The sequence below is a fragment of the Manis javanica genome, chromosome 4, assembly GCF_040802235.1.
Source record: "Manis javanica isolate MJ-LG chromosome 4, MJ_LKY, whole genome shotgun sequence".
NCBI lineage: Eukaryota > Metazoa > Chordata > Mammalia > Pholidota > Manidae > Manis > Manis javanica.
In genome coordinates this window covers 156,847,025-156,860,216 of record NC_133159.1, presented here as the reverse complement: position 1 = coordinate 156,860,216, position 13,192 = coordinate 156,847,025, and the positions used below count along the sequence as shown (strand labels likewise).

General features: G+C 48.5%; 1 protein-coding gene across 2 annotated transcripts; it reads right to left on the bottom strand.

Moving 5' to 3' along the window:
• Window positions 1-1,156: 1,156 nt before the first annotated feature.
• On the bottom strand, window positions 1,157-10,799 carry PHB1 (prohibitin 1). Of its 2 annotated transcripts, XM_017650445.3 has the most exons (7): window positions 10,709-10,799; window positions 9,393-9,507; window positions 7,671-7,832; window positions 5,453-5,595; window positions 5,167-5,283; window positions 2,882-2,977; window positions 1,157-1,525 (listed from the first exon to the last, which is right to left on the bottom strand). In XM_017650445.3, exons 2-7 carry the CDS (start codon window positions 9,478-9,480, stop codon window positions 1,313-1,315), a joined length of 819 nt encoding a protein of 272 aa, XP_017505934.1. In that variant the 5' UTR covers window positions 9,481-9,507; window positions 10,709-10,799; the 3' UTR covers window positions 1,157-1,312. The 2 variants fall into 2 exon arrangements, with proteins under 2 accessions (XP_017505934.1, XP_036855013.1); XM_036999118.2 differs by lacking the exons at window positions 9,393-9,507; window positions 10,709-10,799 and adding an exon at window positions 8,985-9,327.
• Window positions 10,800-13,192: the final 2,393 nt, after the last annotated feature.

Below are 13,192 nucleotides of genomic sequence, written 5' to 3'. Positions count from 1 at the left end.
CACGAAAAACTGGAACATGCTGAGGGCTCCAGCACTCATGTGTTTTGTGTCGTTTCTCCTCCCCAACAGGGAAAGTGCTGCTGACAGTCTGGTGGGCAGGCTGCCAGGTCCTTCCGGGTAGTGGTACCAAAGACTCAGAGGAAAGTCAGCTTACCTCCACCAGCCTCTGCTTTCTAAAAACCCACCTCATGGCCTTGCTGACATCCATTTTGGGCTGGAGATGGGTCTGCAATCCAGCACAAAGCTGGTTTCTGAAACCAAACCATTTTCTGCTGGAGAGTCTGTCCCAGCTGGCGAAACAAACTGCACATAGAAACTGCTGGAACACTGTTCTGATCCCACAGCTCCCACAAAGAAAGAAGCAAACCCATTAGGACTGAGTGAGGTCTGGGTGTCCTTTATTAGACAGGAGTTTGCATACATTTATTTTCTCCTGTGGTTGGCCCTTCAAAGCGCACGCACACAGCCCCCTGAAAGGGCAGCCTCTGAGCAAGGCAGGCAGGAAAGCAGGATTCCAAGTCTTTGGCAGGCATGTTCACCCCAGCAGGATGCAATCCTTCAAGTTGGAATTCCTCCGGGTATTTGAGAGACACCAAGGTGGAGGGTGGGGGTGGAGAGGAAGTCTAATTGGACTCACATCAGTCCAGACCTGCTCTCACTATCCAAGTCCATCTCAGTTTCAGGCCCCTGAGGAGTGGGCAGCAAATCAGGCCCAGCCACCTTCACAGGGCAGATTCAATCCATGCCGTTTGCACACACCTGCTTCTGCTGACCTCACAGAAAGGATCAGCCTTATGGAAAGAGACAGACCACTTCCTCTCTGACCCTCCCCAGCACCTCTTCAGCTGGGTCTGTGCAGGAACCATTGGAAAAAATAAAGCCTGAGTTCTTGGTTCAGCTGACTGCCATCTTCCTCAAATCTTGAATAAATGTTAGGCTGGATGCTGCAAATTTATTCAGGTCAATGAATGTGCTGCCCAGACCGTCAGACAAACAGCCCTGCCTTTCTTCTGCCAAATGCCCAGTACCTAGGCGGGAGCTCCAGGAGGCCCTGGTCTGCATAGGCACTTGGCAATTTTTGGTAGGGAGGTGGATAAAAAGTGGATGGAAATGTGAATGAAAGAGCTTAATCTGATACAGTAATCTAATACAGTAATTAGAGATCTGAAGTGATTTCACTTTTATTTCCTTCACTTTAAGCCAATCATGAATTTTCACAGTGATTTCTGGGGTTGGGGCAGAAAGAAGGCGGTGTTAAGAATCATCAGGGCCGTGGCCCAGATGGCCCACGGAGGTGCAGGCAGGCAAGGCCTCACTGGGGCAGCTGGAGGAGCACCGACTGCCCGGCTGGCAGGTAGGTGATGTTCCGAGAGCGTGCCAGCTGGTATGCGATGTCCTCTGCGGCTTCCAGCTTACGCAGCTCAATCAGGCCATCACCCGCGGTGGCAAGTGAGTTGGCAATCAGCTCGGCTGCTTTGGAGTCACCCTCAGCAGAGATGATGGCCGCCTTCTTCTGCTGCTCAGCCTAAGAGGGTGGAGGTGTAGGGAGACCAGGGTCACACTTCAGGGTACTGGATGGCAGGCACAGCCTCAAAAGGACCAGGTTAGGCACCCTCGCTGCTTCCTGAAGGAGCTCTGGGAATTGCCATCTCCTCTCAATGGGGTCAACAAGCACTACTCAGCCAGTCCTCTGTTCCTGTGATGCCCAGTTCTCATCAGTATAAAGAGATACATATCTGTTGGCTGCATAAATGTGCCTTGTCTCAAAAGTCCTCACTAACAATGGAGTCCAGCAATGCAGTCCAGCCACCCTACTCTGAGCCAGGAGGATCACTGGCCAAAGAAAACAGGGAAGAAAGTGGACTTGATCCTATGGCTCATTTTCCCTCCAGTCCCGACTCAAAGTGAGTTTCACCAAAACCAGTAGCTAAGGAGCAGCAGGCGTGTGTAACACTCCCTAGAGTTGCCTGTGAGCTAAACGGGTTCTTGGCCAGAAACCTAGACATCCAAAATGAGACCTCCTTGGCCTTCTCTACCCCTATCGACGGGATGACATCCATGAGCAATGCAGGACTCTGAGGAGCGTGGGAGGAGAGGATGGACAGTACCGAGCCTCTCTGAAATTAGCATACGATACTCAACCTGCTACGCGCTGTGCCTGTTCATTCAACAAATGTTTACTGGGCACCAAGTATCCCCAGGCACAGTATAAGACATGTTCTAGGCTCTGGAGATAAGCAGAAAAAAGCAAAAAAAAAAAAAGGCCCTGTTCACATGGAGTTTACATTCTCTAAAATCAAATGTTGGCCATCCACATATGCCTCTCTTCCCCGATTCTAAGGACTAAGGGATCTTGGACTGGGAATCCTAACCCAGGAGAATCAATGGTGGAGAGAAGAGGATAGCAAGCAGTGAGTACAAAGACCAGAAGACCTGGCTGTTATGCAAATACAGTGTGTCCCATCACACTGACACATCTGGATGGGTTTAGTGCTTGAAAAATCCCAGTGACGATAGTGCATCTGGTGCACCGTTTGATCCTTTCTTCTGTCAGCTTTCACTATGTAACCACGGTTAAAAATGACTTCTCAGTGAAGCTGAAAATATGCCAGGAGAAAACATTTTTATTTGTGGGAGAGTGTTTTTGACCTTAAGAAGTGGAAAAAAATTACCCTTCAGTGATGTAGGAACATAACTTCACATAACCCTGACCAGTCCCCAAAGACTCTGGAAGCAATTGTAGGACGATGGTCCCTTCAACCCCTTCCAATGATCCGGAAGAAGAGATGACAGGTGATGAATTTCCAGGCCACCCAGCAAACAGGGAGGCAGAGCACAGGAGAAAGGAAGAGGGGCTCCTGCCATCTGGCTGAATGCTTACCTTTTCCACCACAAATCTGGCCCTCTCTGCTTCCTGCTGAGCCACCTGTTTGGCTTCTACTGCTTCTGTGAACTCCTTCCCGAAGGTCAGATGCGTCTAGGGGGAGAGAGTGAGCACAAGATGAGGCAGCATAATCGCTTCCCCAGCGCTATTTCGAGGCCTCCATGGCTGCTGGGAGGAAGAGGCCAGGAATGGCTCTAGCAGCTGGAGGCATCGTGAGGCCCGAACACCCTTCCACCTCCACATCCCTGTCCAAACTGAGTTCACACCCTAGAATTCCTGGCTGCCGAAATTGCTCCTGGACATCATTCACCCCCAGAATGGAGATGTCAGGTAGAAGACAGCCCACGGGCACCAGAAGGTATCTACTGAATTGACTGCCCCCGTATGGGAGGAAACGGGCAGTTCTAGAACCTCCACCACAGATTCTTCTAAGGTCCTTTGATGGCTTGCTCAAAACCCCCAGAGAAGCCAGACAGAAAATGAGCCCTCAGAGTGAGAGCTGCAGCCGGCTCTCAGGGGCTCAAAGGCGCGGCACCCTCTGCTGATGGACTGAGCAGTCCCCTCTGCTCCTGCAGCAGCTCCCCCAGGGAACAGGAAGAGGCTGAGAGAGAGACGGGAGAAATCACAGTATTCCCTGAGAATGAATGCTTCTGCTAAAGGGTTTAAAAGAAAGAGAAAGCAGGTAAAGCAATTGCTTAGGGTGCAGGTCATCCACAGACCTTCCCTAATAACAACCAGCCTCTTGGCGGAAGTGCCTGTCTGTAATGACAGTGCAATGGGGACAGACCTCCGAACACCTCATGTCTAGGCTAATTTACTTAAGTTAGCCAACGCTTATAAAAAGGAAGAAATAAATGGAAGAAGAGCATTAGTTTTGCTATCAAACGCCATTTGTTTCATTTCCTCCCCCACCCTCCCAACCTCTCTGCTTTTACAGAAAAAAATAAGCAGCTCAAAACTTCTGCTGAGAAGTAAATCCTAGTCCCACTCTCTTCCAGAATCTGTAACACTAACTCTTAAATTGCAGCTGTTCTGCTTCGCCCGCTCCACTTCTGAACTCTTACTCAAAGTTAGGGGAAGAAATAATCTGAGAAACAAAAAATGCAATGTGTAATTAAGGAATAAAATTTCCTTCCAAAAGGGCCAGGTGAGGGCAGCAAATTCCCCAAGAAATCTCATTTTCTTCTCACACCTCTTAGATACGGTTTCCTGTGGTCAGCCCACATTTCCTCAGAATGGAGCATGTGGTTAAAGTCCAGCACAACCCAAGCTTCTCCTTAGGCTTTTACTTAGCATTTTCTCACAGCCAAGGAGTTTAGGTTGAGAAAAGTGGGAGAGCCTGAGGACAGGCTGTCAGAGAAGCCAAACGGCTGCAACCTGGCATCTCGCCAGCAGAGGGAGTCCACAGACACTCCCCCCTTCACCTCACCACGGATGCAAAGTGAGCAGAGGCCCATCAGTCAGCACCGGTGCTAGTGTGTGACTGTTTAAACAGCTGCACAGCTGCTGGGGGAGAAATGGTGTCTTTCCCTAGCGATGCACAGGAGAGCTGAACAGGAAGCGCTCTACCTCACTGCCCCAACAAATCACTCCAGCTGATTTTTCCCAGAGAATCTAGAAACACAACCCCTTCCCCTCAACCTCCTTGATCTGAATGGCTATCCTGCCTATATCGCTTTCTGTCTGAGTTATGGCATTCAGCGTCATACAAATACACAGACAATACGGTCTCAAGAGGATGGCTTACACCTCAGAGATGTGCCTTGTCCCCCATACCAGGTTTTAGGGAACAGAACCATTCATTTACACTCTATCACCTTCCAGTGGGCGCTCCCAGCGCTCACGTCACTGATGATCAGACCCTAAGTATCAGGATATTCCCAGGAGTCAGGCTGGGAGGTCTGCTCTAAGGATTATCCGAGCTGTTCTCTAGCCTCACCAGGCAGTTTCTTCCTCTGTCAAACAGGGGGAGTAAAGCGTCACTTCCTGGGGAGCTCTGGGGGAACACGCAGTTTGGGAAAGGTGAAGAACCTACTGGTTAGGGACCATCTGAGTAGGGCCTGAAGTCAAAAACAAAGTGAGTGTGGCAGAGGGGCAGAAAAAGAACCCTCTCATCTGGAAACAAAGCCATGAAGACTGCTTCGTACCTTTGCGAGGTTTCCATGTTTTCAAGTCTCACATCTAGGGAAGTGGAAGGCAGGACCTGGGAGTGTCTGCCCAACAGTGGAGCCAAGCCCCTAAGAACCGCAGGCCCTCCCCGGCAGGCTCCCCAAGGATCTTACCAAGGACACGTCATCCAGGATGAGCCCAAAGGTTGCTGCTCGCTCTGTAAGGTCGTCGCTCACCTGCCTGGAGACCAGCTCTCTCTGGGTGATCAGTTCTCCTGCATCAAAGCGAGCCTGCCTCCAGGGGAGGGCAGGGCAGCCAGTCAGGACAATGAGCAAGCAAAAAGGGAACCAGGAAACTACTGGCCACATCCCAGTCCACTCACTGCTGAGCTCTCTATGCCCCCTAGGGAGCTCTCTGCGGCCGCACTCTAGCCCCGAGGCGGAGGCCCCGTTCACTCACCACCACTGACTTGAGGATCTCTGTAGTGATGGACGGCAGCACCCGCTCGTCATAGTCCTCTCCAATGCTGGTGAAGATGCGGGGAAGCTGGCTGGCCACTGGCCGGAAGAGGATGCGCAGGGTGATGTTGACATTCTGCAAATCTGAGAGTAGGAGACAAATGCTTGCGTTAAAAATAAAAACCTCAGTGGCTTTCCATGACCTCTCCTACTCCGAATGTGTTACAATTAAAATGTAAAGCTGCTGATTTTAAGACCCCAGAGGGTAAGGCGCATGTATGTGTGATTTCCTTTACAGAAAACCCAGCAAAACATCAGAGTTAGGAACTTCATAAGGGTTTCTGGCGGTGACACTTTCTTAATATGTTCTGAATGCCCTCTGATATAAGCAATTCAGATTTTATGTCTAAAGAGTACCATGGGATGTCTGGAACACTGAATACGTTAAGGAAAACAGGCCCAATTTCTAAGATGAAGACTTTCTAAGGCCTGGGGAATGTGGTCCAAGTCAGGAGCATGCCTTGGGAGGAGTTATCATAGGTCCAGCAGAAATAGTCCACTGTGGGCTTGACTAGCAGTCCAGAGGCCCGGGCTACAGCCACACTCTGCTGTTTACTAATTATGTGGCCTCATTAAGTCTTGACTAATCTCAGTGTATGTCCTTGTCTGTAGAAATGGGGGTGATTGTATCTGCCTTCCAGACATGCTGGGGGAAACTGAAGGAAAAAACAGACAGAGAAGCACTCTGTCAAGCACCTCACAGATGTAAGGGGTTACCAGACTTATTCAGAGTCCCCTTCTCATTACTCGGCCCAGTCAAAGGAACCAGAGATGAAATCACAACTTCCCCTGACCACTCAGGCCTGCTTGGAGCTGAGGCACTGTCAGGGTTAGCTTGCAGCTATCAATGATACGGGCCAGTGCCTGAGAGCTAGAGGTCTGAATGGGGTACCAAGAGAAGAAGGAAATGTGTACACAAAGCCCCTGATAGCTGACGTTCTTATCAGTTTTGAAAACAGGTACATAGTGTATCCTTAGAACAACTGCAGAACAGTAGAGAAAGAAATCCCCAAGAGGTGGGAAGTTCAGAACTAGGCTGTTAAGTTGGAATTTGATGTTTCTTTATTCACCCCACCCCACCTTTGATTTCCTCTTTTGTCGTAGGCAAGCCGGACCCTTTAGAGGAGGCTCCTCCCTCTTCCTGGCTGGGATCTACAGAACAGACTACACAATACCAATCTACCCTTCCCTGTCCTGTGCCCCCTACACTTCTCACTCTAAAGTCCCAGCTCAAATGTAGCTTCCTTGAAGGAGCCCAGCCAGCCACCCATGGGAGCCAGCTGCTCTTCTCTGCTCCCCTACATATGATGGATGACCTTCGCTCTAGGACTCAGCCCTCTCTACTGTCCCTGCTTGCTCACGTGGCTATCTCCCAAGCCAGACTGAGCTTCTAAATGCCCCTGCTTCATCATCTCTGAACTAGTCTGCCCTCCAAGCCAGTACAAAACCTGGCAGTCACAGTAAGCAGACATCTGCTGAGAATGGCACCAAACGCAGTGAGTGTTAATCAAGATAATAAACCAACATCCAATGTGACTGACCCTCCCCTCTTGCGAGGCAGAAATGTAACCACTGAGCCAGTATCTGCACTCCACTGGCTGCCTGTGCACCTGTGTGTGTGGTATAGTGTGTGTGTCGGGGGAGCAGGGGTCAGTGACAGCAACGCATTTTAGGCTCCGACCAGAAACCCAGTGGCGTGTCAGACATCAGGACACTGCTCTCAGAGATGAGGGCCTTGGGCTGTCAGACAACAATGTGAGGTCAGCACTGCTGGAAGCAGAGGCCTTGGGAAGGAAGGCCTTGGGAAGGAAGGCCCAGAGAAAGTCAGTTGTGAAAGCCAACATAATGGTTCAAGCTTGGTTTATACAGTCACTCTGGGGAACAAGAACTGACAGGAAGGGTCCTGAAGGAACAAAGGGCACAGTTGGATTTCTTTCAAATCAGATCACTATGTAACTCTTGAAACCTATCTTTGTGTATTTCTCTAAACTTGTACAGTTGTCTATGCATCTTAAATATATATTTCTTTCTATGAGTCCATATAAAACTCCCCAGGAGAATATGCTAGGAATTCTTGTTATGTGAAGTTCAACCTCTTCTGGATCCCACAGAACCCATTCCACACTCCCTACCTCACCTGACCCATGGGCAAGACTCACCTTTGCTACCAGTGATGACTGGCACATTACGTGGTCGAGAGCGGCAGTCAAAGAGAATCGGTTTCTGTACCCAAGGGATGAGAAAGTGTGTCCCTTCCCCTACCACAATGTCCTGCACTCCACGGAACCGGTCAAAGATGACAGCTCTGTGCCCAGCATCCACTAGGAATGAAGGAGGGTGACAGGTCAGAAAAGTCCCTTTACCCTTTAACTAGAAAGGATGTCTTTGAAAGATCCCTGGTGCTTTCTGTTCATTTATGAAGTCTCTTCTCTCCTGCTCCATCTTCCCGCACTTCGGGTCTCTAGAGGCTTCTGAATAGCTACAGAACTAAGCAATCATGTCCTGTCCCACGAGTCTTCCCAAGGACTCCGGTAACAGAATCTATTCCTCAACATCCTTTCTTCTTCAAACAACCAGCTGCTGATTTTCTGATTAACCATCCCATCCCCAAACTCCAACCAACACATTTCCAGGACTCATCCCCTAAAACGTCTTTCTAAAACTCACCAAGATCTTGACTGTTACACATTCCATCCTGGTCCCAGTTTAACTCAGTGCTCCCAGCAGCAATGCCCTGACTATGGGAATCCTAAAATTTGGAAGGCCCCTTCTTTCCTTCCAATCGCCTGGTTTCTCTAAGGTTTTTAGTGGTTACAGAGCAGTTCTGTTGATTCAAAAAAACTCAGTGATGGTGGTTACTGTCTAGCAGGGTGGGGTGGTCAAAAATATCAAGAGTATAAAACTGCTACAGATAAGCCAAGCTGTATTTTCTGACCAGTTGCTTTTTGTCTTTGCCTTTTGGGATTTTACAGTTAGTCTAAATATCTTCACTCTGTGAGTAATTCTCCTTTCCTCAGACAGACATGAGATTAGTCAATATACTGTTGCTTTCCAACAGCAAAAGTTAAGAGAGTATCAGAATTGCGGGTGGAGTGTGTGTGGCAGGGGTCTTAGAGTTAAACCAGTTCAATCCCATTGCTTGGCCAATGAGGAAGCTGAGGGAGGGGGAAGTGACTTGCCTAAGGTCACACAAGAAAGTGGACAAAAAGTCAGCTTAAACCCCTGCCACAAAGTTAAAAACTGGGCAATGCTTCTCAAAGGTACTTTCTCTGGAACAAGCAAACTGCAGCAGAGAAAAGTTCCCGCTCAGGACAAGGTCGCCAAAGGTCTGAAGTCCTTGCTGAGTTACTGCACACACAGGCAAGAAAGAACAAATGAGATCTCCACTTCAGCTAGCCAATGAAATCCTGACACTCTGTGCCCAGCATCCACTAGGAATGAAGGAGGGTTACAGGTCAGAAAAGTCCCTTTACCCTTTAACCAGAAAGGATGTCTTTGAAAGATCCCTGGTGCTTTCTGTTCATTTATGAAGTCTCCTCTCTCCTGCTCCATCTTCCCGCACTTCAGACCTTCCCGCACGTCCCGCACCGCTCAGCACGGACTTCAGACCTTTGGCGTTAATTTGTCAGACTTCAAATTAACAAGAGCAGCTGGAAACATCCAACCAGCAGCGGGCTGAGAGTCTCTTTGTGAATAAAGACTCTGAGAGAACAGGGCTTTACCGACAATGTCACCACACAGTGTGGGATGGCAGGAGGTGAGCCTTCTTGGTCACAAACACATTCAGACAGCAGCTGCCATCAGGAACGTCACAGGGGCTGTGCAGACCACCAGAAATCCTCCAGCAAAGGGCAGGGACCAACAACCGCTCAGTGCCTCACCGTTATACAAGGCAGAGTTCACCACACCTCCTGCAACAGCTAAGGCCAGGCCAAACTTGCCAATGGACTCAAACACTTTTGCAGCCATGTCTCCTCCTGCTGGACCCACTCACACCTAAGAGGGTAAAAACAAAACAAACAACTTGATTCCCAAATCCTCAGAGAAAGAGCCCCCTCCGAGGCACCATATTCACTCCTGAAGCTGGCTATTTACTTCCCAACTCCTGAGAGCCCTAAATTATCCACTGGACACCTAATAACACTCTACAACTTGGAAAAGTGTAGTATCAGTTAACTCCGCTTTTTCCTTTTCCATTTCTTCTTTTTCTACCACTTAAGGAAAGAGGTCTGGGGCACTTGGTTCAATAAGGAGGCATGGGCTTGAAACCCACAGAGAATTTAGCACCACACTAAACCACCCTCCCGTTTCCTGGACAAGCAGGGCCCAAGAGAGAGACTATGTGGTTTGTTTCTGCGCAATTCTGGTTTGGGAAAAGTAACTCAATGTGCTACATGGTGATTCCAACAGCAAAAACGACGATGATAGCTAACCTTTACACTAGGCGGTCTTCTAACTGCAGTTAATTTAATCCCCACACCGACTCCTATTAGGTAAATTGTTACAGATGAGGAAACTGAGGCAGAGAGAGAGGTTACATGAGAAGCTCAAGACTGCACAACTATTAAGAACCTGGAGGTCTAATTGTAGAAGGCACAGCTAAACCCCTCACTATTCCGCTTCTCAGCATCAGGTATTGGGAATGACCTGTTACTGGGGACACAGGACCGTCTGACATTCTAAGACCAAGGTATCCTAAGAACCAACTGGGCAGGAAGGCTCTAAATAGCTGCACAGCGCGGGACAACTCTAAAATGAGGGGAACGGTGGCGCTGAGGCAGGGTGGGCGGGGGCAGCCTGGCCCAACTAGAATCTACTCCGGCACTAATTTTTTAAAGCCCCGCCCCGTCGTCGTCCACTCCAAATCCTTCCTCCCTCCTTACCAGACCTCAACTACCGAGGCCACCTGGATGTCTCCCCGTGCATTTAAATGTTCCTTTCCCGAGCCCAGGACACCCCGTCCTGAGCCCTCAGCCTTTCCCTTTCTAACAGCTTCTGGATTATTCCTCACCCTGCCCCCATACACACCGCCCTTACTCTACGCAACCCCTGGCTCGTACTGGGCTCATCCCCTTTCTCCTCCAACCCGAGGCGAACCCACGCATGCACTCCACCCACCCAAATCGCTAATGAGTGCACAGGGGGACTGCACAGACAACGTGGCCACTGGCCGCAAGCCGCTCCCCTCCCTTCTCACCTGCTTCCACGCTGACCTCCACATGAAGGCTTCAGCCTCCTTTACTGCGCATGCGCTGGGCAGCTCCTCCTCTTCCCACCCTCCTTCTAAGATCTGCCCCCCCGATTGGTAGGGAAGAGCGCTGTGCGTTCTGGGATGCGAGGCTTGCCCCACAAGCCTGGTTTCCTGGCTCTTCTAAAAATGAACTACATTTCCCAAGAAGCCATGCGACGAAAACCTTTTTGCTTTTGGTGGTAAACGCCGAGAAGTTACCGCAAAGCCTTTTGGGAGCTGTAGTTCCTTGGTAATGAACGCACGTGCCCGTCCTGAACCGGGGCTAGAGCCCTCCTGATGGGTCTGGGGACCCCGAAAGAGTGGCGGAACCTGCAACTGGTGGCAGCTATAGGCAGGGGGCAAGTTTACGGCTGATGGAAGAGGATGGGTGGACACCCTGGAGAACGTTGTGGTGAAATAACTGGTGGACTGAAGAATTCTTCCCTTTGAGGGGAAGCTGATGGGCCGTCTTATTTACAAAACCCTGTCAGGAAACGTTCTGAGTCGTGAGACATTGATGGCCATAGCCAGAGAGAACCCTAGAAACCATCTGGATTAGAAAATGACGGCCAGAGTGGGGAAGGGATTGATTTGCGATCATGCACCCATTTAGCAACGGGGCTCAGCTTAGAGTCTGGGTCCCCTGAACACATTTAAAAACAAAATCTTATTTGGATAAGTTGTAAGAATAGTACAAAAACATGTATCCTTTCTCAGGTTCATTGGTTACTACCATTTTTCCTCCATTTGCTTAACCATTTGCTCCCTCCTGCTTATCCCCCTTGCCCCCTTCCTCTCTTTTTGTATTTTCTAAGAATCAGGACATTCTCTTATATAATCTGAGTAAGCTTAATCTATCCTTGCATTCCAGTTTTGTCTGTTGACGTAATAATGAACTTTATAATAACTCCCTACCTCCTAATACAGGATGCAATATAAAATACTGTCTTTATTTTTAACTTTACTTTAACCTTCTTTAATCTGAAAATTGTCCACAGCCTTCTTGTGTTTTATTTATATTTCCCAGAAGCACCCCACAAATATCCCCTTATGTGTTCTAGGGCAGAATTTTATCATCTGCCCACTTCTAGACCAGTCATTGGCAAAGGAATGGCATTGTCATGTTGGAACTCAATGGATCAAATGTCAAGTTCTGGGGTTGGGGAGATGCCTGTCTTCTAAACCACATGACTGCCCAATACCCTAAAAAATTAAAATTAGGGTTTTTGTCAGAAAGGAACAAGATAAAGTGGGGAATGGATGTTGGAACTGCAACCAGCAGTGTCTGCCACAAGGTGTCTATTTTGGACAAGCTGGTCAAGGAGGCCTTTATGAGGGGATGACATTTAAGGCAAGGTCTAAAGGTGTTAGATGCAGAAAAGGTTGGGTTGGGTGGGAGAAGAGCACTGAAGCAGAGGGAACAGCATGTGCATGTCAAGCACAAGGCAGGGTACGACTGATAGGTTTGCCTGGTAAGGAGACAAAGAGCCCTTCTCAGATTCAGACATTGGTTACATAGGCACCAGAAGGAAGAGTAGCCAAAGGTGCCAGCTTCTAGTGGCTCTTGTGTAGGGTGACACCCAAACAAATGGGGCCAGATGACTGCAACATAGAAGTGAGGACACCCCGTTGCTGACAAGCTGATGCCATGCTTCAGCTAAGCAGTATTATGGTTTGCAGCTGTATTCTTAGGGGGGTAAGACTGAAAGCTTCAGACCTCATCAGAACCCAGAGGCTATGAGAATTGTTTCATGACAACTTTCCTGGTAAATAGGAAAGTGAATGAGAAATGGCCTTGTAGCAGCTCCTCATAAGGCTCCCTGTGTTCCAGGAGGATCGCAGGTGTTCTGCCAAGACTAAGATTGAGCTAAGGTTCCAGCCTTGGCTAAATTGACTATGTAGAAATGTAAAGATAAATATGGCCAGAGCATAGTGAGTGAACAAGAGGGTTACTCAAGTTTACAATAGTAAACTAAGCAAGCACCAATGTTGTATGCTTTGCTAAAAAGTTTTAAGTGCAGTGAAAAGTCCCTGAAAATTTCTAAGCATGAGAGTGAATAAACCAGCCCAAGAAAGAAACCTAAAGATCCTGACAGTTGGAAACCCCCAATGAAAGGGCCCAGGCAGGTCACCCTAGAGCAATGGTTCTTAAACATTTTGGTTTTAGAATCCTTTTGTATTCTTAAAAGTCATTCTCAAAGAGCTTTTAAAATATGGGTTATATATAATGAAAATGAGATATTTAAAAGATACTTGCTCATTTAAAAATAACTAATAAACCCACTATGTGTTAATATAGTTTATGAAAAATAACTGTAGTTTCCCAAACAAAAATATTTAGTGAGGAGAGTGGCATTGTTTAACACTTTTGCAAATCTTGGGCTCCTCATTCATTCTGTTGTGCTGTCACAGGTCAGGTAGCCTCTGGAAAACTGCTGTACACTCAGGAGA